At 41.0% G+C, this 23,888-nt stretch overlaps 1 protein-coding gene across 2 annotated transcripts in view; it reads left to right on the forward strand.

Moving 5' to 3' along the window:
• LOC147628326 (zinc finger CCCH domain-containing protein 28-like) overlaps nt 1-4,654 on the forward strand; it is a 28,931-nt gene extending 24,277 nt beyond the window's left edge. The window contains exons 10-12 of one of the 2 annotated variants that reach the window (XM_086813416.1): nt 2,797-2,894; nt 2,988-3,177; nt 3,365-4,654. In XM_086813416.1, coding sequence (XP_086669542.1) covers nt 2,797-2,894; nt 2,988-3,170 — 281 coding nt within the window. In that variant the 3' untranslated portion in view covers nt 3,171-3,177; nt 3,365-4,654. The remainder of the gene's footprint in view (nt 1-2,796; nt 2,895-2,987; nt 3,178-3,364) is intronic. The other variant, XM_086813415.1, reaches the window with a different exon arrangement.
• Nucleotides 4,655-23,888: the final 19,234 nt, after the last annotated feature.

Genomic DNA, 23,888 nt, shown 5'->3' on the forward strand with positions numbered 1-23,888 from the left:
TTCTCAGAAGTTGCTACTGGTCGCCTGCCTCTTCGAGGCGTTTCTTCTCAGCAGCCCGTGGTCTTTCTTCATCAGTTTGACCTCTGAGAACACCTGTTTTCTGCACTGTTTTCAGGGCAGCAGCACATAGTTTGCTGCGTTTTTCTACAAGTGGCTGTCTACACCAATTTGCAGCAGTTCTCAGCATTCATACCCCCCCTTAGTGCTGGTCGCCTGTTTTGTACAGGCCAGCAACAACATATTTTCTGTGTTTTTTTCTTCTACAGGTTTCTGATGCTGATTTGCTGATCTGAGGCTTGGGTGTACCTATTTCTTTTGCTTTTCCAGATTCAGCCCTTTCTACTGCTCCGAATATCTCTGCGTTTTCAGATTTGCAGCCATGGTTGCTGCGTTTTTCTGGACTGATTTTTGTTGGTAGCTCTACCTTCACTTGGGTATCTTCTCTTCAGCGTTTTTCCTCATAGGAGGTGTGGACATTGGTTGGCCTGATTTTTCAATTTTGTAGCCTCTTCTTTGGCTGCGTTTTCTTCTCCAGTGGACACAGATTACTTGCAGAGGGGGTTTCTTGTTTGGATTGTGGCTTTGGAGGCAGTTTGGTACTTGAGGAGGATACTGAATTTCTGATTTCAGTTAGCGTTTTGCTGATTTTGGAGCATCTATACTTGTGTTTTGTTCCTGGCCTACATGGTTTCCCAGTTTCTTCAGGTTCTTTGCCTTCTGTTGGTGGTGGAGTGCTGTTTTTTGCTAGACAGCAGTGTTTTGGCTGCGTTTTGCTTCCCAAAGGAGTTTTCTACATCTCCAGCTACTTCACTTGAGGATCAGTTTCGGGAGTTGTTTTGTTTATGTGGAGACTTTCTTCTGTGACAGGAGTTTACAGATTTTGGAGAAGAGTAGTGATCTTTTCTGAGATCTTGAGCAGAGTTTATTTTGTCTGAGCCTGTGTTCTTTGCAATGTTTGTAGGACAAGGAGGGTGTTTTGCCCTTGAGGTGTGATTCTTTCACATGGATCATTTATTTGTTGTTGATTCTTGGGATCTGATTCTACTTATGGAACAGTCTTATGCTATCAGTGATACTTTTGAGGACTTTGTTACCACTACAGTTTATATTCCTACTTCCCTTCCTCATTGTGAGGAGTCTATCTCTACCTCTCTTTGTGATGGATGCCCCTCTCCTTGCCAGTTCTGCAGGTTTGTTGTTTTGGAGGATGGATTTTAGGACCCAGTGGGATGCTTTGGATCTGTGGTTGCTAACCATGCCTGGGGCACAGTGGTACTTCCATAGTTTTTTGGATTTGGATCAGAATCAGGTTGGTCTTGTACTAGCTCGACGACATCTGTTTTCAGAGGGGGATGTGGGGTCCTTTCATCTTGCGATGCCCACCTCAGTGGCATGTACTTATGTACAGCATTGGGCAACTCATGGTATGGAGTTTGAGCAGATGGACCCCATCTTTTCTATAGAGTCTTTACATCTTGTGATGCTGACCTTTTCAGAGGATGCTTTTGTACAACATTGGGTTACTCTTGAGTCTTGGTACAGAGTTGGCGTATATTGACTCTTTCTTTTGAGGGTTCTAGTGAGGAGCATCTTGCTTCTCCGAGGATAGATTATCTACAGGATCTGATCTTGGTTGGTTACGAGGTTTTTTATACCTTCTCCAAGCTGGATACACGACATTCGACTTCGGGGAGTGTTCTTACACTTGGGTTTGGAACCATTATTTGGAGCAGCACGTCGTAGCCTATATGGTTGCTTTCATCCAGAGGAGCGGTGTACCTGGCAGCTTGTTCTGTTGCTTTTGTAGGTGAGTTGCTGAGGAGATTGCTTGTGGAGCTTTCTTGGTACTTGTTTCTACACTCTTTTATCTTTGATCGAGGACGGCGTCTTTGGCTTCTTGGAGTTCACTCAGCATCTGGTGCTGAGAGGGGGTGTTAGACATCATCCCCTTCTTGCTGGCTTCCTGTTTGGTGTCCTATTTGAGCCTCTAGGGCTGACCATGTTAGCTAGAGGGGCTGGTCACCCCTCACATATGTTTTCCCATATTATTCCCCATTTTATGGAGTCTTGGGTATATTTCCACAGTCGTGGAGGATTTATTCCCTAGTCGGCTGTCTACATATGGGCATATATATAGTTGGCTTGCCTCCCTCATTCTTCACTGCTTGCTTAGCATTGTTTGCTGCAGTCCCTCACATACGAGGTTTTCTCCCCTCTTGCCCGGGACATGTATTCCTTTGGATGATGATATTGAGAGCAGGTTCTCACCTATGTTTCCTCTCTCTCTCTCTCTCTCTCTCTCTCTCTCTCTCTCGTTTCCACTTTTCCTTCTTCCGCTGCACATTCTATCACACAGGACTGGCCATGGTGACCAGCACGCGACGGGTGTGCAGCCTTGGTGATCAACAGGTGATGTGTGCACAAGCCTAGGTCAAACGTATGTAGGCCATGGTGACTAGAAGGCGACAGGCTTATGGCGAGAGAGGAACTCAGCGCAGGGCTTGGTCACTCATGGGCCATGGTGACCAGCAGGCGATGGGTGCACAAGTCTAGGTCAAATGCAAGTTCATTGGCAGGCTATAAGATGGGTAGGCAGGCTATAAGCTGGGTAGCTGGTGGGGAGGTCACATCACTAGTAAACTGGTTAAAGATACAAGTGAGCAGTGATGCAACATATGCTTAGTTCCATGACTGTAGGTGTATAATCCAATTGAGGTGAGTGTGTTGATTTGGTTCTTAAGTTATCGACTATGTTCTTTGTGCTAGAACTTAGTGTGCGGGTTACACCTTATGCAGATGAGGACAGGCTACCTGTGTGTAGAGACTTTCATCTGAGAGGCAACTGCTCTCGAGCAGCCTCGTGCCGATTCATTCATCCCGATTCTCAAGTACAGGTAAGAGCAGAATATTTACACATCTTATTTATGCCATACAGGGGTTTTCCCTATGCTTGTTCATTCGTGTACTGAGATATGTGAGATTTGTAGGTGGTGGATAATTATGTTACTGTGTGTCGGGACTCCGTGCGAGGACATTGCAATCGGGAGCGGTGCCGTTTTTATCACCCACCTAGTAAACGTGCTTCTCAGTTGAAAAATGGTACTGGGAATATGAGCCCTCAAAGCACAGAGAACTGGGAGAATTCCGAAGCGTCATCTCCGGACACTTGATTGGCAGGTATATGGTTTTCTATCTTTGCTGTTTACGTGCTTTTGCAGGTAGGGCTAGCAGAGTGGTTTGCTATCCTGTTTTAGGTCTTGATGGCCTGTGCTTAAGGCCTTGCTCTTATGCTGCATTACTCTTGTTTTTTTTCTTTCTAAGGTAAGTAGCTTTTTACTTGCTCTTGGCTGCGTATTTGCTACAGCAGGCTGCTGCCATCTTATACTGCGCAATCTGCTTGATTGGTTTCCTGTGTTGCTGCCGGGGACGAGCTGCTGAGATCCAGAGGTTGCTCTGGTTTTGTGTTGCTGCTGATGGATGATAGAGTTAGGTGCCTGCACAGCTTGCAGCCATGCTTTGCCCATTGCAAGTCGGATACAAGGCAGACATTAGGTTTTTTTTTGGTTGGGGTTTTCTTGCTAGTACAAGGTTGCCCTTGTTTTGCATGGCTAGCTTTGGCAAATGCAGCTGCTAAATGCGCGGCACAGATTGTGTTTTTGTTGATGTGGTAAATACACAGCATTTTAGATGAAAGACTGCTCTGGCTATTGCTTACGCCCATCTCCTTTCAAGTTGCTTGGAAGTCTGGACTTAATGATAGTAGTGGCATTTGATGAAGTTAGTCTTTACAATCTTTAGGTTTCCAGTAGGTCAAGTATGAGACCGATGCAGGAGGTGTGTATAAATGTGTGGGTGGTCTGCAGAGGCAATACATACATCTATATGCTCTTTAAAGTCTTTACAAACATTACCCCTGCCCATAGCGTGGAGCTTGGATGCCCCCCCTCTTCCCCCAAAAAAGAAGAAGAAGAAAGAAAGACAGGAGAGCTCTTCCCCTTTAAGTGGTCGGGGTTATGTGTGTAAAGCCAGGCATTTCTCCTTCCCGGGCTGGGGTGATCCCCCGCCCATCCTAGATGGGTTGGCGAGATCTCCCCTTTTAACAGGTGGGGGTTTTGTGTAAAGCCCCTTTGCTGACAGCGTTTGATTGCTAGCTTTGCTGGTCATGATTGTGTTTCTGACTGGAGAGAGGATTTGCTCTTGGTTTACCTCCGCCAGTTAAAATGGTTTCTTTCTTTTGTATATGATTATAATTGGCTTCCTTGCCATGAATGGCTGGCATGATGCAAGCATTGTATTATCTGACACCACACAGAACCTTAATGCAGCTGGGTGTAATGAGGTGTCTCCAGTTTCTTAGGGTTAAATGGCACCCATCCAGAGAGACAATCCTAGTAGGGGCAAACTTACTAGTTGATATTTCCCCGAAGTGATAGGATAAATGATTTTTGTGGGATGTAAATGGAATGGACCACTATTCCATTTACATCATGCCACAAAAAACACTCATTTATCCTCACGTACTAGTTGATATTTACCCAAAATGATTGTGTTGTGATGATAAATGAGTGATGAAGTAAATGGAATGGACAACTGTTCCTTGTACTCCACAACTTTGAGATGGCTTGAAAATTCTTTTGTTGCCCTGGTCAGAAAATTTGTGATTGTTTTTTGTTCATAGATGTTAGTATTTACACCAAATGAGAAAGAACCTAAAGTCTCGCTCTCTCTCCCCTTTAAGGGTTTCTGTCTTCTTTGAGTGTGTTTTTGTGCTCAAACATGTGAATTTATGATTTAAATATTCAAATTTTCCTTCTCGTCCACATTACCATGTGTAGTCCAAAAGTCCTTGCTGATGCTCGAGTTTGTAAGGATATTTTCATGCTCTTGTTATGATATAATGGCTCTGTGATTACGTAGCCAATTTCTTGGTTGGAAATTATTCTGTGGTGCTAACATTTATAAGGTTCAAGAAGCCTTGGCTATGTCTGCAAGATTTGGATTTAGGCTAGCTGGTGGACAATAAAATACACAGGGTAAGCTCCATTCAGTAAATTCTTGGACCTACGATAGAGATTGATTAAAGACTTAAGTGAGTTGCATTTAATTAGGTATAATTTAACAGTAATAGTTTTATTGGACTAAAAATAGCAACGAATTCGTTTTAGCTTCTTAGTGGTAGTTTCCTTACCCCACAAGGAGATAATGGGTTTGACGTACCTATACGGCATATAGTTCCAGTAACTGTTCACAATTAAAAAATTTAAACTTAATTTGAATATGTTACTAAGGCTCAGAGGCCTTGACTTTAATTTGAAGCATTAAACAAAATGGTTCTGAATAAATATCAATTTAAAATTGTTAAAAGCCTTGCTAACTTTAGTGGATAAATGATTTCAATGAATGATAGACAATTATGCTCATATAGCACACTGTCACAATTGACAAACTTCGCTCTTGCCATCGAGAACTTGCACATTCATTGGTAACAAAATCGATCCTAGCATGCATAAGGGAAAAGACAAGGTTGTCCAAAACATATAGAAATGTGGACAACCACCTAAAGATGATTCCAAAGGCTTAAAGTTGGCTGAAAATGCTTACAAAAAGAAGTAGGGAGAGAGCATCTTACGTATAGGCTATCTAATAAGCAACAACTTTCTTGCATACATGAAGGAAAGAGATTTATATGTGGCAACAAGGACAACTCAATCATTTGGGCTTCAAACCATCACTACCAACCCATCTTTAATCATTTGGCTTAACACGGAGCATTTTGCTTAATCCCATCTTTAATCAATAATCTATAACTAGAGTGTGGATGATTGATTCAATAAAAAATATCCCATCTTTACCTTGACTATGTAGTTGATGCTAGGAGGAGCAGTCAAACCAGTGTATCAGCTAGCTGTGTGTTAGGAAGAGGCCGAGACATCAACACTACCACTAAGAGAATTCCTTTTTAATTGTATCATTGTCAAGGACCACACAGAATCATTGAATGTCCTAACAAGCACACAATAGTCCCTCAAGTTGCGTCTTCTAGCATGAATCATTGTGGCATAGATGATCAAGGATTGCCGAATGAGGATAGTCATTGAAGATGAGCAAAATGGTCCCAGCATCATGCCCCTCAACATGATTGTGGTGAGAAGCCAAACTCAGAAAACAATCTTAAGGAACCTAACCCGTATGTAAATGCAATAACAAGACTTATGGGGCTCAAAACATACCAATTGTAGAAGAGAACATAGAAGCCCAAGCTACTTGGTAGCAGAAATCAAAAGATCTACTCCAAGCTACCTTAGTAGTAGTAGTAGTCACAATCCTTAGAGTAGATCTTGTGATTCGCCATGTACATCCTATGGGTAGTGGTGGATGACCTTTTATGCGTGAAGCTAAGATGGTCTACTTGCAATTTGATGACTCACAATACTTAGAGTAGATCTTGTGATTGGCCATATATATCCCTGGTAGGATTTTTAGAAATCAATCTGATACCATAATCCATTCTGTTCCATTGCAATGCTACTTCACTTGCAAAAAGAATAATGGCACACAAGTCTATAGAAAGATTCAACCTACAAGCCACACGCCATAGATGAGGGAGATAATTTGGATTGATTCAAATGATGGCCACATTAGACACGTGGGATAAGCGAGGAACAACATGGGTGACTCCTCCTGATGGTAAGGAACTTCCTAAGGTTGTCCATTGTGAATGATGAGTGCCATACACCCAAGCACTAAGGAAATTAGGGAGTATAGTAAGCTTGGAGGAAGACTTTGATTCAACCACCTCTAATTAGTACATCTTCGATGAGGAGTTTGAAAGTGAGACCAAAATGAGACCACAACAAACATTGGAGGTTGAAACTACCACAACTGAAACTAAAACAAAACCAAAAGAGGAAGTTTCTCAAACAACGAAGCATGAGATCATTGAGAAAATAGAGGAAAAGAAAACATTATAAGACAAACAGACACTAGAGATTGAATGGAAGAACAACCACGGTCCAATGACTACAATATATTGGGATAGTGGACGCTCATCAAAAGGTTATAGATGATTGTGGTGGAGAAGAGTTACAAAAGGTCATGTATTGTAGACCACCCTCGATTGATATAGCCCAAGTGAAAGTCGTCGATGAACCAACACTTAGTCATTTGGCACGAGAAGCAAATGAAACTATGGGCTAGCACAAAAAGAGAGAGAGGCTAAGGATGCAACAACCAAGGCAGATGAAGAAAAGGAACCAGAATCTGACTTGTGTCTAACACCTGAACATTATGTCTTACATGGTTTGAGATCACGAGTTAGTGTTTGAAAACTCCAAACATGATAGTGAGGGTGGAGAAGTCTATGAATGGACCCACAAAAGTCAAAGAAGTAGAAGACCCTAAACTAGTCTTTATAGAGCAAAAGACCTCACCCTAAACTAGTCTTTATAGAGCAAAAGATCTCACCCAGAGTTAGAAAGCCGAACTCATTGACCTCCTTGAGGAATATAAGGATTGCTTTGAATGGACTTACCAAGATATGAAGGGATTACCTGCTAACGTTGTACATCACACAATCGCCATGGTACCAAATGCTAAACCTATTCCCATCAGCAACCTTATCCAATGAATCCAAAGTATGCTAAAATTATTAAAGAAGAGACAAATAAGCTGTGTGATTTGTCATGGAAAGGAGCACTTATCTTGCTTACATAAGATGACTTGTGGATATAACCAAATTCAAACTGGGTGTCACCTATTGTGGATGACTTGTGGATATAACCAAATTCAAACTGGGTGTCACCTATTGTGGATGACTTGTGGATATAACCAAATTCAAACTGGGTGTCACCTATTGTGGATTCATCTATGATATTGAAAATTCAAACTGGGTGTCACCTATTGTGGTTGTGCCAAAAAAGAATGGAAAATTATGAGTATATGTTGATCTCAAAAAGTTTAATACAATAATAAGACAAGATCATTATCCCTTGCTGTATTTAGAACAGTAGTTGGCAAGAAAGCATACAACTTCTTAAATGGGTATTTAGGATATAACCAAATTTCAATTGCTTTGGAGGATTAAGCTAAAACTGCTTTTGTTACAAAACACAAAGTTTACGCTCATAGAGTTATGCCATTTGGCTTGACAAATGCACCAGAGCCACATTCCAACGGTTTATGAACATTGCCTTTAAAGATTTTCTAAGGATATTTCTTGAAGCTTTCTTAGATGACTTGTGTGATTTGTCATGGAAAGGAGCACTTATCTTGCTTACATAAGATATCTTGCTTACATAAGATATTTGAATGATGCAAACTTTATCGAATATCCTTAAACCCTTACAAGTGCTAATTATGGGTAAAACACGGAGTGATTCTTGGACATATAGTGTCCAAGAATGGGACTTTCAATGATCAGAGCAAGGACAAACTTATTTTGGAATTACCCCTACCAAAAAACTACAAGGGAGTCTAAAGATTCATGGGCCATGTTGGCTACTGGTAGGTTTTATTTTTTCTATACAGAGATAGCTTGTTCTTTGTACAAGCTAAAGTGTGATTTTTGAGGGAGCTTTGGAGAGCTTTTCTTGGCTGCCCTCTCTCTCTACTTGAAAAATATCTCTCTAACTATTGCCACCAGCGCCCAGCCTAGCCCACAGCACCAACCTTGCTCCTTCCTTTTTCTCTCTATCTATTACCATCATCCCTTCCTCTCCCTTGCTCCCTTGCTCCCTTGCTCCCTTTCGCTCTCCCACCTTCCTTTCTCTCTCTATCTATTACCTCTCCCTTGCTCCCTTTTGCTCTCCCACCTTCCTTTCTCTCTCTATCTAATATTACCACCGTCCCTTCCTCTCCCTCACTCCCTTTCACTCTCCCACCCTCCCTCTCTCTATCCTTCTCCCACCCTTTCCCTCCCCCTCTCTTACTCTTCTTCATCTCCCTCTCCCTCCCTTCTCCCTTTCACTCTCCCCCTGTCACTCTCTCTATCCTTCTCTTTACTCACTCTCTCTATTCTTCCTCTCTCCTTCTCCTTCATCTCCCTCTCCCTCCCTCCCTTTCACTCTCTCTATCCTTATTTTTACTCACTCTATCTTGGCTCTCGCTCTCTCTGTCTCTCTATCACTCTCTCACTCTCTCTATTCTTCTCTTTGCTAACTCTCTCTATATCCTTTGCTCTCTTTGGCCCTACCCCCCTCCCCCCCCCTCTCTCCTTTATCACCCTCTCCCTCTCTCCCTTTCACTCTCCCATCCTCCCTTTTTCTCCTCTCACCCTCTTCCCTCCCCCCCCTCTCCCCCTCTCCCTCTCTCGTTCATTTCGCTCTCCCTTCCTCCATTTCACTCTCCCACCCTCCCTCTCTCCTCTCCCACTATTTTCCCTCTTTCTCTCTCTCCTTGTCCCGCCCTTCCGATGCATAATCTCTTCTTCCTTCCCTTTGCTCCCCTGTCTCTCTTTCACCTCGTCTCTCTCTCTCTCTCTCTCTCTCTCTCTCTCTCAGTTCACATGACACTTTGCATAGCATTGCATGTGAGTTTAGTTTTCTACATTTATTATTTTGCATTTTCATGACATTGCCTTCTCTTTTATTATCCTTTTGTATGTCAATGCACGTATGTGCCATTACAATACATTGCATGGCATGGCATGGCATGGCATTGCATCTGGATGTTATTATGTGTGCATGTCATTGCATGATGGTACTTCTTGCCCTTTGCATAGTGTTGCATGTCATTTGCATAGTGTTGCATGTGATTGTATCTCATTTGAAGCCTTTTCATGTGACCTTTGCATGCGAGTACAATTGACAAGGTGAATAATGTATAAAATTATACATACAAGATTATTTTATTTTAGGCATGATATCTAGTATGCCTTGCGTATTGTTTCATAAGAAATAGTACAATTATACATACAAGATAATTTCATTCTAGGCATGATATCTAGTATGTCTTGCGTATTGTTTTCATAAGAAACAATGAAGAATGTAAATTTATTAAGGTCAATAATTTTTCAATTATGATTGGGATCATGGCATAATTATTTGACAAGAAGAGGGAGAGAGACAACGAGAGGGAGTGAGAGAGAGAAGAACATGACGACATTAAATCCTTAGGATAAAAAATAACGATTTTAATTACAAACAAAACCAAGCTCATTCACATACAACTTTGAAATACAACTCTTCTATCATAATTGGTATTCAAATCATGACAACAAATCGAAAATTTTATTTAATTAATCAAAACAATAAAAAATAAAAAATTTGACAAGGTAATTAATACAAAAGACAAGGCGATCTATAGTTGAGACCACTTAATTCCATAAAAGTTATTACATCATCATCTTGGGCTAAAGACAACTATGTACTTATAAGGGCTACTGAAATTAAGTATTGTTCCTATATCTATGCGGTTTTTTGGGCTACTCTATTCTTTAACTCCTCTCGTAGGGGCTCCTCCGTCTCTTCAGAAATTATTATGACAAACATAAAAACATTCTTCAATCATTATAAATAGTGTCATTAATATTTTGACAAACATAAAATATTCTTCAATCCCATTTAATGATTATTCCATAACTAACTCCCATTTAATGATATTTTCTTTTTATGATTCCATCCATTTTTATTTCAAGTAAAGAGTACATGCCCTTGTATAGTTCTTCAACCATTGATCTTAACCCGAAGTGACATGTCCCACCCCCAATTAGAGTTCTTAATTGATCCGTTTTAATTCTTTGTATCTTTGTATAGTATTTAATCCATTCGTTTTAATCCCAAGTAAAGAGTATAGACCCTTGTGTAGTTTTTAAGTGTCCATTACTAGTCTAATTTTCTACATTGCTAAGTTTACTTTTATACTACTGAAGAGGTAATTAAATAAAAAAGAGAAGATAAAGAGAGAGCAGGCCAATAACACACCCAATGAAGAGAATTACTTAAAGTGGAATGAAGAGGATAGGTGATTAGATTTAAGAGTATCTCTAACACTTCTCCACTAAGATAAAATGTGTGACAGGGGGGGTGCCACCCCTCATCCTCATTAAGGGCGACCGTCGCTCTTAGTGAGGGTCCTCACTAAGTAAGGGACCTTAGTGAGGTTCCTCACTAAGGACGATGGTCTCCCTTATTGAGGCTAAGGGGTGGAACATCGCCCCAACGAAGGGTGACCTTAGCCTTGCCCTCACTAAGGGTGACAGTCGCCCCCTTAGATGTTGAAATATACAAGTGAATAGGGTGTGTGTACGGGAACAAGCCCTTAGCAAGAGGCTATAAAAGAGAATCTGTAAATGAGTGAGAAGCTGTGAAAAGGTGAGAGGTATCTACTGGGAGAGAATAAAGGGTAGCATGAGAAGATTTAGGATGTGTGGAGATATTCTAGGAAGAGATGGAGAGAATCAAGCAAAAGAGGTGGAGTGAATCAAGGAGAGATCAGTGGGATTAGATGCTTGGATGTAAACTCTATAAATTGAGGCATTGGCCTAATGAGAATTTGCTGGTTTTTGATTATCCATGCCTACATTAAGCTATCAGTTAATTGCTCACTAATCATATCTTAATTATCATCTAATCTCTTTGTTAATGATATTGATTCTAGCATTTGATCCACCATAGCTCATCACATTGCTCTGCAAATTTAACATGGTATTAGAGCCTAGCTTAGAATCCATCAAATCTATGAGCTCATTATCTTGCTATAATCACCTAGTTAATTAGGATTAGAAAATAATCAAGTTTTTAGCTCCTTTTTCAAGCCTCTGTACCCCCAGCTGGTGGAGGGGCTTGATCTCCCTCTTGCCATAACATTGGCCCAAACCTTTCAAGCCCCACCTAGCCAAGCCTCCCACGCACCAGCCCGTCTACTCAAATCGTCAAACCGTCGACTGCTCTGCTGAAAATTGCGATTTCTCAAGCGCTTGTTTCTGGAAGCAAAATTGAGATCTTCTCTTCCACATATATAATTGGTCTTATTCCTCTTGGTCCCAAGGGTTTTCAAGGGTGCTCTACATGCTGGTGATGTCAGATTTGTGAAATTCCTCAAGGAGAAGTGGAATCAAGCTCTGCATCATCAAATTTACAGGTAACTTTGGTAAAACAGAGATTAAGCATTCAATGTTTGGTCAAATCTTGTATTTCTTGGCTTAATCCTCTACTAGACTAGACTAACTGCTATTGATGGCTTTGAAAGAAGTTGAGCTCATTTGAACTCTAAGGTCCCAGATCCGGCCTCCTCGCACTCTATTTTTTGCACACAAAATAGAGGATTATTTTGCTAATTAGTGATTAATCAATACTAATCATTGTATTTTGGATGGTTTGATACTCCAACCATTTAGTACATATTTGTTACCCTTGGCTTTATGTAATTTTTGGTGAATTTATGCTGATAAATCTGTTGTAATCATCACCTAAACACCAAATTGAGTTGCAAAAGGGTAGACACTGCCCTTGAATCTTGAAATTGGATCAAGAGGTAAGACCCCCTTCACATCATTCATGAGCATGGCACAAGAGATAGCAAAATTTAATGGGGAGCAGTTTTATACATGGCAAACAAAAACCATGCATTTGCTCATGAGGAAAAATCTATGGGGGCTAGTTGAGGGAAGAGATGAATGCCCAGAGGTGAGTGGGGAAAATGAGTGGAAGAGCAGGAATGAGAAAGCATTAGGACTCATCGCACTCAGTTTAAATGATGAAATCATTCATCACATCACAGGGATACAATGGGCAAAAGATGCATGGAATGAACTTAATAAATTATTTGGCACTCAAGCAAAAAATTCGAAGATAAATCTGTTAATGTAAATCTACAAACTTGATATGAAGAAAAGTGAACCTTTAATCACACACTTGAATAAATACAAAAGCATTAAGCAACAACTGGCAGCCATTGGCAAGAAGGTAGAAGATGATGAGGCACTTGCAGTGCTTCTAAAGAGTGTGGACAAAGGTGAATATGAAAACATTGTAGCAACCTCAAAGAATATACCTGAACTGAAACTGCATGAGATAGAAGGAGCAAGAGACCAAGGTCAAGGAGAAGAAATGGCTGGACTCAACAACTGGAGAGGAAAAAGCATTCTTCACCCAAGGAGGATTCTCACGAGGATGAGGACGAGGAAGAGGCAAAGTAGGAGGAAGGACCTTCACTAACCACAACTGTGGAAAGCCAAGACACATGGCAAGAGACTGCTACAACAAACCCAATGGTGGAGAAGGAATGACATCGGCAAACTTCATGGAGGCTCCTAAGGAAGTGAAGTCAGATCATCTTTTCTGAGAGAGAGAGAGAGAGAGAGAGAGAGAGAGAGAGAGAGAGAGAGAGAGAGAGAGAGAACCCCACAACCCAATGTAACCTGCCCCAATAGAGAAAAACCACCTTTGAGCCACCGATGATGTAGGCCATGTGGTAGATGTATGTGTGACCACTTTAGTCAAGGTCACGGGCACTTGTAGTAGCCTTGGACAGAGAGAGAGGAGAGAGAGTGTGTCAAGGACTATGAGTTTAGGGACTTGAGGCACTGGTCACGGACTACCAAGTAAGGGGGAAACTTGGTATAGGGTCCAGGTGTGCTAGGACTATTCACTTGAGGGGAGGTGTTGAAATATACAAGTGAATAGGGTGTGTGCGGGAACAAGCCCTTAGCAAGAGGCTGTAAAAGAGAATCTGTAAATGAGTGAGAAGCTGTGAAAAGGTGAGAGGTATCTACTGGGAGAGAATAAAGGGTAGCATGAGAAGATTTAGGATGTGTGGAGATATTTTGGGAAGAGGTGGAGAGAATCAAGCAAAAGAGGTGGAGTGAATCAAGGAGAGATCAGTGGGATTAGATGCTTGGATGTAAACTCTATAAATTGAGGCATTGGCCTAATGAGAATTTGCTGGTTTTTGATTATCCATGCCTACATTAAGCTATCAGTTAATTGCTCACTAATCACATCTTAATCATCATCTAATCTCTTTGTCAATGATGTTGATTCTAGCATTTGATCCACCATAGCTCATCACATTGCTGCAAATTTAACATTAGTGAGGGTGAGGGGTGGCACCCCCCCCCCAACTAAGGGCCTTAGCCTTCTCCTCACTAAGGGTGAATGTCACCCTTAGTTTGGGTGTCCCACCCCCCACTAAGGGGGGCGACCGTTTTCCTTACTTGGTAGGGCGAGGCTTGCCCTCACTAAGGGAAATGGTCGCCCTTAGTGAGGGTGAGGTGGCACACCCCCCCACCCCCCACTAAGGGCGACCGTTACCCTTAGTGGGGGGCGGACAACAACTTACCCTCCCCTCCAAAACGCAAATGCGCTCGTCCCCTCGTTAAACGCGAACACCTCACGCTTAAACAAAATGTCTCCCTCCCTCTTAAATGCGAACGTCTCTCCCTCCTCCTTAAATGCTAAACACAAACCGCTTCCCTCTTCGCCCCTTAAACGCGAAAGCGTCTCCCCCCCCTGAATGTGAACGCCTCACGCATTGTCTCTCCCCCCCTTCCTCAACTAAAATGACAACCCCTTCCTCCCTCTCTCCCTCTCTCTCAGAGACTCTCTTCCTCTCTCTCATGGTTCTCCCTGCCTCTCTCTCACTGACCAACCCTTCCTTCACTCTCTTTGTCTCTCTATCTTTTTTCCTCTCTCTCACTCTGTATATATTCATTTTCCTATCCTCTCCTTTCTCTTTTCTTTGTTGTTTCTTCCCTCTCCTCTCTTCTTCTTCAAAACCCTAAATTTTTTAAGATTTATATATTTTTTCTCTATTTATATCTATTGGTTTTTTACTCTATTTTTATCTTTTGTTCTATTCATATATCACATCTTCGCTTTCTTATATCTTTTAGGACTCTTTTTCTATAATTCAGTGCTTTGTATTGTGTTCATCTTGATTTCACTATGGGGTTTTCTTACCTGGTATCAAAGCATAGGCTCTAAACAAAGCTTGTTTTAGTAGTTTACTATTCCAAGGCAAATTGGGAGGGATGGCTCAACCTGTAAATAACGTAATTGCTCATGCCCATCCTCCACCATTTGGTGATGGAAAATATGAGACAAATTACACTCTCTAGAAATTCAAGGTTAGGTCTATTCTTGATTCATATGAGTTGTGAAAAGTCGTAAAACAGGGGCTAATGCAAAACCGGATCCTATTATAGACCATACCACTAGATCATGTTTTTGCTTTGGCATAGAGGTCATGGAATGCAAATATGTTATGTGCCATCATCAACAACATCACTGATTTCATGAGATGACCTTGATTTAACATACTACTAGGTTGTGAAGCATGGTAAGTTTTAAAGATCCAGTATGAGATGAGGAATCAAACAAGGATTTAAAACCTTAAGAATCAACTTGCTACCTATCTGCTGCTATAGAAAGGAATTCAAAAGGTTAAGTAGCCGAGAAATTCACATCGCGATAAAGAATTTGCAAGATCGGATGGCGGTGGTGGGGATCACTAAGACTAGGGAAGAACTAACATGAAGATGCATTAGAGTGTTACCCCTAAAGTATGATAGTTTGGTGACCTCACTAAACATGCAAGTACACAATCAACCTCTGACTTTTGAGGAGTTGGTGGTGGAGGAGAAAATTCATTTTAAAGACAGAGATGGTACATTCTCTGAAAATAGAAAAAGCCTTGGTAACCTAAATGCTTCTAAGAAGAAGAAGAAATCAAAGGCCTTTATAGTGTGACAAGCCTAGTCATGTGGTCAAATCATGTAGACTAAAGCAAGAAGATGAGAAGAATGGCATTGGAAGCCTTAGGAGTCTACGACTAGTGCTAAAGCAAAATTGGAGCTGTTTTGTAGTAATAGAAGAAATATGTGCAAAGGTAGAATATTTCTCAACATCTGTTGATGGTTCATAGATCATCGATAGTGGAGGATCTTGACATATGTCTAGTCAAAATGGCTAGTATACCTCCCTCAAGGTTGTGGGGGAGTCCATCCTAGTAGTAGTCATAAACGATGCCAAATGCCTAACCATGGGTTTAAGTACCATTTCTTTTGTTTCTAGTAATGGTGATATCAAGAAGTTGTTCGATGTTCTTTATATGCCAGACATCGAGGAATCTGTTATCGGTTATGGCCATGTGATCATGACTTAAAGATTCTCTATGTTATCATAGATGCTAGCGGGCGGCAATGTGTTAGGAGAGGAATCCAATGTAACAACTTGTATAAGCTGTCAGGCTTTACAACCCGAGCCCATGTCTTGAGAAAGCAAGCTATGGCATGTGAGATTTGGGCATCTGAGCTTTCTATTCTTAAAAGAGATGTAAAGGTCTAGGATTGTGGCAAATCTAATAGTATTTTTAGAGATCTTAGATGTGTGCGAAGCTTGCATGCTGCAATACAAGTAGCATCGGCATACATTTCTACAAGAAAGTAAGAATCATGTGAAGGATTCTCTAGAGCTTATGCATGTAGATATTTGTACATGTCATTGAATTAGGTGCTTCTTTCTAGTTCTTATTACTGATTGATGACTTTAGTAAGAAGATGTGTATATATTTTTTGGGATAAGGTTGAAGCTTTTGGGAAATTCAAAATATGACATATCTTAGTAGTGAATAAGACATGAAAGAGGTTGAAGAAGTTTTGAATAGATCAAGGAAGAGAATTCAAAATATGGCATAGCTTGGTAGAGAGTGAGATACGAAAGATGCTAAAAGAAGTTTCAAATAAATTGAGTAGGAGAATTCATATGAAGACAATTCAATGCCTACTACAAGGTGCATAGGATCAAGAGAGATTTGACAGTTGCTCATACTTTGCTATAAAATAGTGTTGTAGAGTGAAAGAATTACACAATTGTTAAGCAACACCGACATGCATTTCCATAAGATAGTAAGAATTGTGCAAAGGCTTCTCTAGAGCTTGTATATGAAGATATTGGCGATAAATTGCCAACCACTGCATTAGATAGTTCTTTCTACTTCTTAGTTACTAATGGATGACTTTAGTAGGAATATGTGGGTATATTTTCTTCAAGATAAGGTTGAAGCTTTAGGGAATTCAAAATATGGCATATCTTTGGTTGAGAATGAGACATGAAAGGGGTTGTAGAAGTTTCAAATAGATCAAGGAGGAGAATTCAAAATATGGCATAGCTTGGTAGAGAGTGATAGAGGAAATAGGTTGAAGACATTTTGAACAGATTGAGGAGGAGAATTGACACCAAGTCAATTCAATGCCTACTACAAGGAGAATGGGATCAAGAGAGATTTGACAATTGTTCATACTCCACGATAAAATAGTGTTATAGAGTGCAAGAATTACACAGTTGTGGAGATGGTGATGAGTATGCTCAAAGGAAAAGGAATACATTTTTTTGTGTCAAGGTAGTTAACACTATAGTGCACATCCTTAATAGGAGTTACACAAAGGCAGTGATGAAGGGCATGACACCTCAGGAATCTTATTCTGGTGAAACCTTCAATTATTACATATTCAGGGCATTTTGATGTGACTATTGTGCATGGTGTTGCATACTCATCCGTGTGATTAAGTGAGATTCCAAGAGTAGGAAGTGTATCTTCTTGGAGTACAATATGGAGTCAAAGAGTTAGAGGCAAAGAAGATAATTGTCAGCCCCCATGATGTGGTGTTTGAGGGATAGCCTCATCAAGTGGAGGAGAAGGCTACATCTACACTATTTTTCAACAAAGAAGTAGCTCAATAAGCATAGCCAGTAGTGGCATTACCAACTTTTAATTCAGAAGAGAAGTCTGCAACACAACATAAGGGGCCATATCCTAAATGGTTGAAGTGGCTATTGGATGGGAAAGCTACACCAAAAATCACCAAAGAGTGAAAAGAGAGAAACACCACAAAACCAAGGGACTTCCACACGATTATCCCAACAAAACCATGTATTCTCAAGTTTAAAAAGAACCAAAAACAACAACCATAGCTACAGCTACACTCTACAGATAGCCACCAACAAACAGTGCAGAGAATAATTGAATAAGACTTTGAGTTGGTCCAAGTTCCAATAGATTTGTAGGCTCAAAGGTCCTAGGGAACCGACCTCCTACAAGACCCTCTCACCTTTGCAACCTCTACCCTGGTGGTTAGGCTCAAGTCTACTCAAATAAAACATGTGGAGCGTCTTCTTCTCAAACAAAGCAGTCCGCAACAAACTTCCATCAAACTACTTCATCCAAGCATCTCTTTGCTTCTTCACGACTCACATTCGACTCTCTTCTTTTTCTATGCTCCTTTCGACCCTCTTCTTGACTCTCTTCTCGACTTCTACCTCACACACAATCCAATCTCCTCTTTCTACACTTTTTTTTTCCAAGAATCTCCAATTCCAATCTTCTCTCCACCGCTTCTCGCATCTTTTGCCTTTCTCTTCGCAATCTCCCCTCCTCTACTGCATACAACTGTTCTTTCCTTCTTTTGGCTTGGGTGGCAACAACGACTAATTTTAATTTTTGGAAAGTGGCCACGCAGGAGTTATCTTTTCCCAAGGTTTCTAACTATACATTAATGATTTATTTTGTTTTTTTGGGGTTGGGTGGACATGTCAATTGGGCATTTTCTTTGGGCACAAAAAAAACCTATCAACGTGTGGGTGAAATAGCCATTAGTTTGTAATCAAAGTTTGCAAGTAGTAATATTGTTTACTCTCCACTTCCTTATGCAATTCACTGCTTTGTATTGTGTTGGTCGTGCTTTTCCTAATGTGTTTTCTTATAAGAAGTATCTAGGAGAGGATGGTTTATATCTTTCCCTCTTCCTTTGCCATTGGGACCTTATGGAAGCAAGATTTTGGGCTACTTTCATTGAAATTCTCTGCTCCATTCAGGAGGCATGAGGATCTCCTTCACCTATATAAAGTCTTCTTCCTACTTGTCTTGGCAACTGAAAGGATCCTTTTGAGATGCTTGTTGTAATGGATATAAAACTTGAGACAAAAGAAAGATGAACCTGGCAAGATATCTTACCTTGAGGATAAAAGTCAACTGCTTCACATCTTGAGGAGCTTCTAATAAAAGCAAAGCTTTCACCCTTTCAGGATCTGCTTCAATCCCATTCTCTGAAACCACATGACCAAGAAGAGTCACTTTGGCTTGAGCCAAATGTCATTTATCAAGATTTAACTGACCACCTAGATCATCCATCTCTTCAAAGCCAACCTTAGCTTCTCATAGTGGATCCATCTGCCATTGTATATACAAAAGTCATCAATAAATCCTCTGATGAAGGACCCTAGGTAGGGCTCAAACACCAAATTCATAAACCCTTGAAAGGTTGCAGGGGCATTTGTTAGCCCCAAAGGACATAACCTTGTAAGAAAAACACCTCTGATCCTCTAGAGCAATTGAGATATGAAAGTATCCTGAATAACCATCACATACACTATATCTTTCATGTCCATCCACCCTATCCAAGATCTCATCTTGAAAAGGCAGTGGGTAATGATCTCTTTTGGTTACTGCATTCAGAGGTTTAAAATCAACACATAGACTCTCCATTTCCCATTTTTCTTTGGGGTGACCACTACTGGCAAAGCCCATTCAGAATTATCAACTGGATATATAAATCCTACTTTCAGCAGTTTATCCACTTCCTCTCTCAACACTTGCTATTGTACAACCTTCAATCTTCTTAACCTCTGTACACATGGCTTAGCCTCTAGCTTCAGCCGGATCTTATGCTACACTACTGCAGACACTCCCCTAACATGTGTATAAGAGGTGAACAGGTCTGGAAACTGCTGCAACATACTTATATACTCCCTTTTCTCAGCCTTAGTTAGATCCTTGGCTAGCATCTTTTTTAAGACTTCCTCTCCATCTGACTGTACTTCATCTTCTCCCCTTCCTTTGTACATAATTGTATTGACATACACATAAGGTCAGAATAAGGCTACAGTAGATGGACCTCTTCCCCATCATCCTCTGAACTAACCTCCTCTGTTTCTGAATCCTCTAGTCTCTTCATCTTCCTCTTCTAATGTACTACTCTTTGGAGTTAACTCCCTTCCTTCAGCCAGGTCATATGTGACTTTGTCTTCTCAGCTGGTCCAGACCCAAAATTAGATGTCCTCTCCACCAATCTTGCACTGCCCTCATGGCAATCAGCCATGGATTCCAAGAGTCAATGGGTATACCTTAGACTTTGGTGGCATCATATGAACATCTAATTCTGCTCCAAATCCCAAAATATTTACCTGCATATTCTTTACAATTCCCAAACATCTGATTTTAGCACTATTTGCCATTCTAACTCTAAATTTTGATGCGGCTCCAACCTTTAGTCTTAATGCCTCCATTGTCTGTTGGGTCATTACACAAACTTGTGCACCACCATCATTATATACTTTGGGGATTATGTGTTTGTTTACCCAAGCATCCATATCTGGCAAATAATCATTGTCTCCCTTCACATGCACTATATTAATATGACCTCCCTTCTTCTCTTTTCTGGGACGTCTTGTGCTGACCAACTTGCTCCATGTCCTTCTAAGTTTGGGGCACAATTAAAAAAGTTAGGGCCATGTTAGATTAGGACCTTTTTGCTGAAGGTCTTTTATCAAGTCATACTCTTTCTCTTGGACACCCAAAGGAAAATCCCGCATGCAAATTTGTCTTTTGAACCTGGTCTTCTTCTTACCATCCTTGGGCTGATCTTCTACTTGCTTTCCTTTCTTCCTCCTAGATGGACCTGGTTTATCCTCCACTTTTGCCCCTCTAGTTCGTTAATTGGCTAAAATGTATGTTTCTTCATCCACTCCAATCAAATTTACTTCTCCGTGCCCCTCTAGTTCTTTTATTGCTAAAATTTCTTTTTCTTCATCCACTCCAATCAAATTTACTTCTCCTTGCCTAGTTCCATATACTAGTTGTTGCTAAACTTGTGGCATAGGCTGATTAGGCATCTCCTCTACCCTCCTGACATCCTGCCTCTCCTCCCTCCTAGGTGCCAGAGGATACACATCACCTCCCATCCTTCTGGGATATGGGCACTGAGGAGATATATGCCCCCTTTCCATATAGTTAAAACACTACACATTCATGTTTTGGTCTCCTCTTCCCCTGCCTCTACTAATATCTCTGTCTCCTATCCCAGAAGCATTTCTGTCCCCTTGCAACAGATTCAGATTCAAATTTTCCATCTACAGAGTCTGATGGTTGATACCCTGCATCAGCTAATCAGAAACAACTGGGGCCATTGGAGCAGCTCCTTGTACTCTTCTCTCCCCAAGCATAGTTGACCTTCCTTCCGTCTAAACTTTCCTTTGTTTTTGAGCCAACCTCTGTAGCTTCCACTCCTTCTCTCTAGCTATCCTCATCAAAGCCTCTGTAGCTTCCACTCTGTGTGCTTTTGCCGCACAGGTCGGACACCGTATGTGAGCCCCGAATGGCTGCAAGCTCAAACAGAATGCAAAGGGTGTGTCACTCACCGCTCAACCGCCGCCTTGAAGGATTCCCGCGTCGCAATGAAGAAGGAGCCGCCGTCGTCGCTCTACCGCCTCTCCGCCGCGCCGCCGTGCCGCTACACAATGCTCGATCGCTCACTCACTCTCTCTCTCTCTCTCTCTCTCACGCAGGAGAAGGAAACCAAGGAGATAAGGCAAGAGCACTCTTGTATTCACAACACATGAGAATGAGGATTTTAGGGTTACATTTGACTCTTATAGGTGACTTGGCCGTTCACACTTGGGCGCCCATACATGGCCGGCCGATCCTAACCCTTACCCTGCTGATATTCAAGGTGCGCCTCTCATCGGCGATCACCCAATCCCTTTATCCTTAACATATGGTGCCGACAAGCCCGGCCCATGACTCAGAATATTTAAATAAATGACGTAAAACATAGTACGTCTCAATGTCCGTCATGGGTTAACATGCCCCCCTTCCTGATGTAGATTCCGTCCTCGGAAGCTATGGTATGGTAAGCTCGATAGGGTTGTTGTGGTGGACCGTCTGCAAAACAGGGAAGTAGAGTGAAAGTATGCTGGAATTCAAAAGATATAAAGTGTATAAATTCAAGCATGTTAGACCACAATGGATGTTGCTACTATGAGAACTTAGTTTAAGGGTTACATGAATGGGCTAGTGTAGCAAATTAACAGGAGTTTAAAATTATTGAAAGTAAATCAAGAGTTAGCAAGGTGTCAAAGGTTAATCAAGGTTTATAACTGGCCTAAGTCAAGGAAAATAACCAAGCTTAATAAATAAATAGATGACCACACTGTGTCTACTCTAAGAACAAGTTAATACCACGAGCCTAGGGACACAAGAAATATCAGAGTTACAGGAGCCTTTTGCCTTTATTTTTTTATGCACGTGACAATTTTTACACACAATGGCGACCTTCCTAAGGCAAAACTAACATCGATCCTGGTACCATGTTTAACACAAGGCATTTTCCAGGAATCTATTAGCTCACTTTAGGCAAGGCTACCCCCTACCAACCAAGGCATCGGTCTGGAGTAGAATACTCCTCGCCTACCAAGTATCAATAAGGATCAATAAGGCGATAGGCCAACATTAAAGCACATCATAGACTTGTATTGCCATTTATTGTAGGCTTTTTTTTGCCAACATTAAAGCACATCATAGACTTGTATTGCCATTTATTGTAGACTTGTATTGCCATTTATTGTAGGCTTTTTTTAAAAAAAAAATCTATTTCTTTTGATCTTCGCTCCTGAACTATAATTTGTCTTGCATCCTTTCGACAAAGGGGTAATAGCTATGTCCTAGAGGTCAACACACACATGGCCAGGTGCCAAACATTAAGATGGTTTGACCCTAGACCTAAGACAATCGTATTCCAAGGTTAACTAAAGACGTCATGCTGCCTAGGAATATTTCCAATAAAGTTAAGCTCATTAATGATTTACACTAGCATGCAAGCAACTTCAAAAACTAAGTAGTACATTGACAATTTCCATGTGGTCATGCCTTATAGTTTATAAAATTAATTGAACAGTAAAAACGAAAGAGAGTGGGTATGGAAGAATTACACCTGTCATTGGAGATCTCCTTGATTTGATGAGACAGCTTGCAATTTGATGTAGATATATTTTGATGAACGTTGCGGCAGTCTCAGGACTTGAAAGCGAACCCACCTCAAACTTTTTAACCTGTACAATCAACTAACAAGCACTATACCTCGAGAGGCACATCAGTGTGAAAAATTAAAGACTCGTTTAAGGAATCCAAACTAGAAAAAACTTGAAAACACTAACCTACCTACCAGTCACCACACTACTACTGAGGATACGGTAAGAGGATGTTGTAGAGTCCTGGCTCTAGCCCTAAGGCTAAGCCTCTATCCGCATCATCCAAACAAATAAAGTCAACCTCAGTAGTGCCATGAGTTTCATCCGGCCATTCATCATTGTCAGATATTTCCTTTTCCTTTTCCCATCCACATAAACTCATCAAGAATGTAACCATGCGAGGATAGTCATCTTGTGGAAAAGGAAAGCATTGGGCTATCGGGGATATGTCCTCTAGCGGTTAGTCATGGTCAATAGGCGAATTAGCTCCCTCAACATTTTCCTCTCTGGCTAGTATATCTATATGATCCCATTCAGTTTCAATAACAGGATAGCACATGTGAAATATCTGAGAAAGGTATAGATGATACCTCTCACCAAAGGTGGGAGTGGATGAAGTGTATGATGATCGTGCATCTGCCATATCTGCAAACACAGATATAGCATCATTAGGCTTATGACAGGTCAATCTAGTTCTTGATTGTATACGGATATTTCTCTTGTTTTTGTGCTCTTGCTCTTTTTACTATTTTTTGTTTTTCTTTTCTTTGCTTTTCTATGTATGAAGCTATATATATACATTCCCTTGAATTTGGCAATTACATGGTCAGGGGAGAAGGTTATAAGGAGCAAGCATTAGATTGTCGAGCG

The sequence above is a fragment of the Cibotium barometz genome, chromosome 19 (assembly GCF_041138505.1).
Source record: "Cibotium barometz isolate CiBa-2024 chromosome 19, ASM4113850v1, whole genome shotgun sequence".
NCBI lineage: Eukaryota > Viridiplantae > Streptophyta > Polypodiopsida > Cyatheales > Cibotiaceae > Cibotium > Cibotium barometz.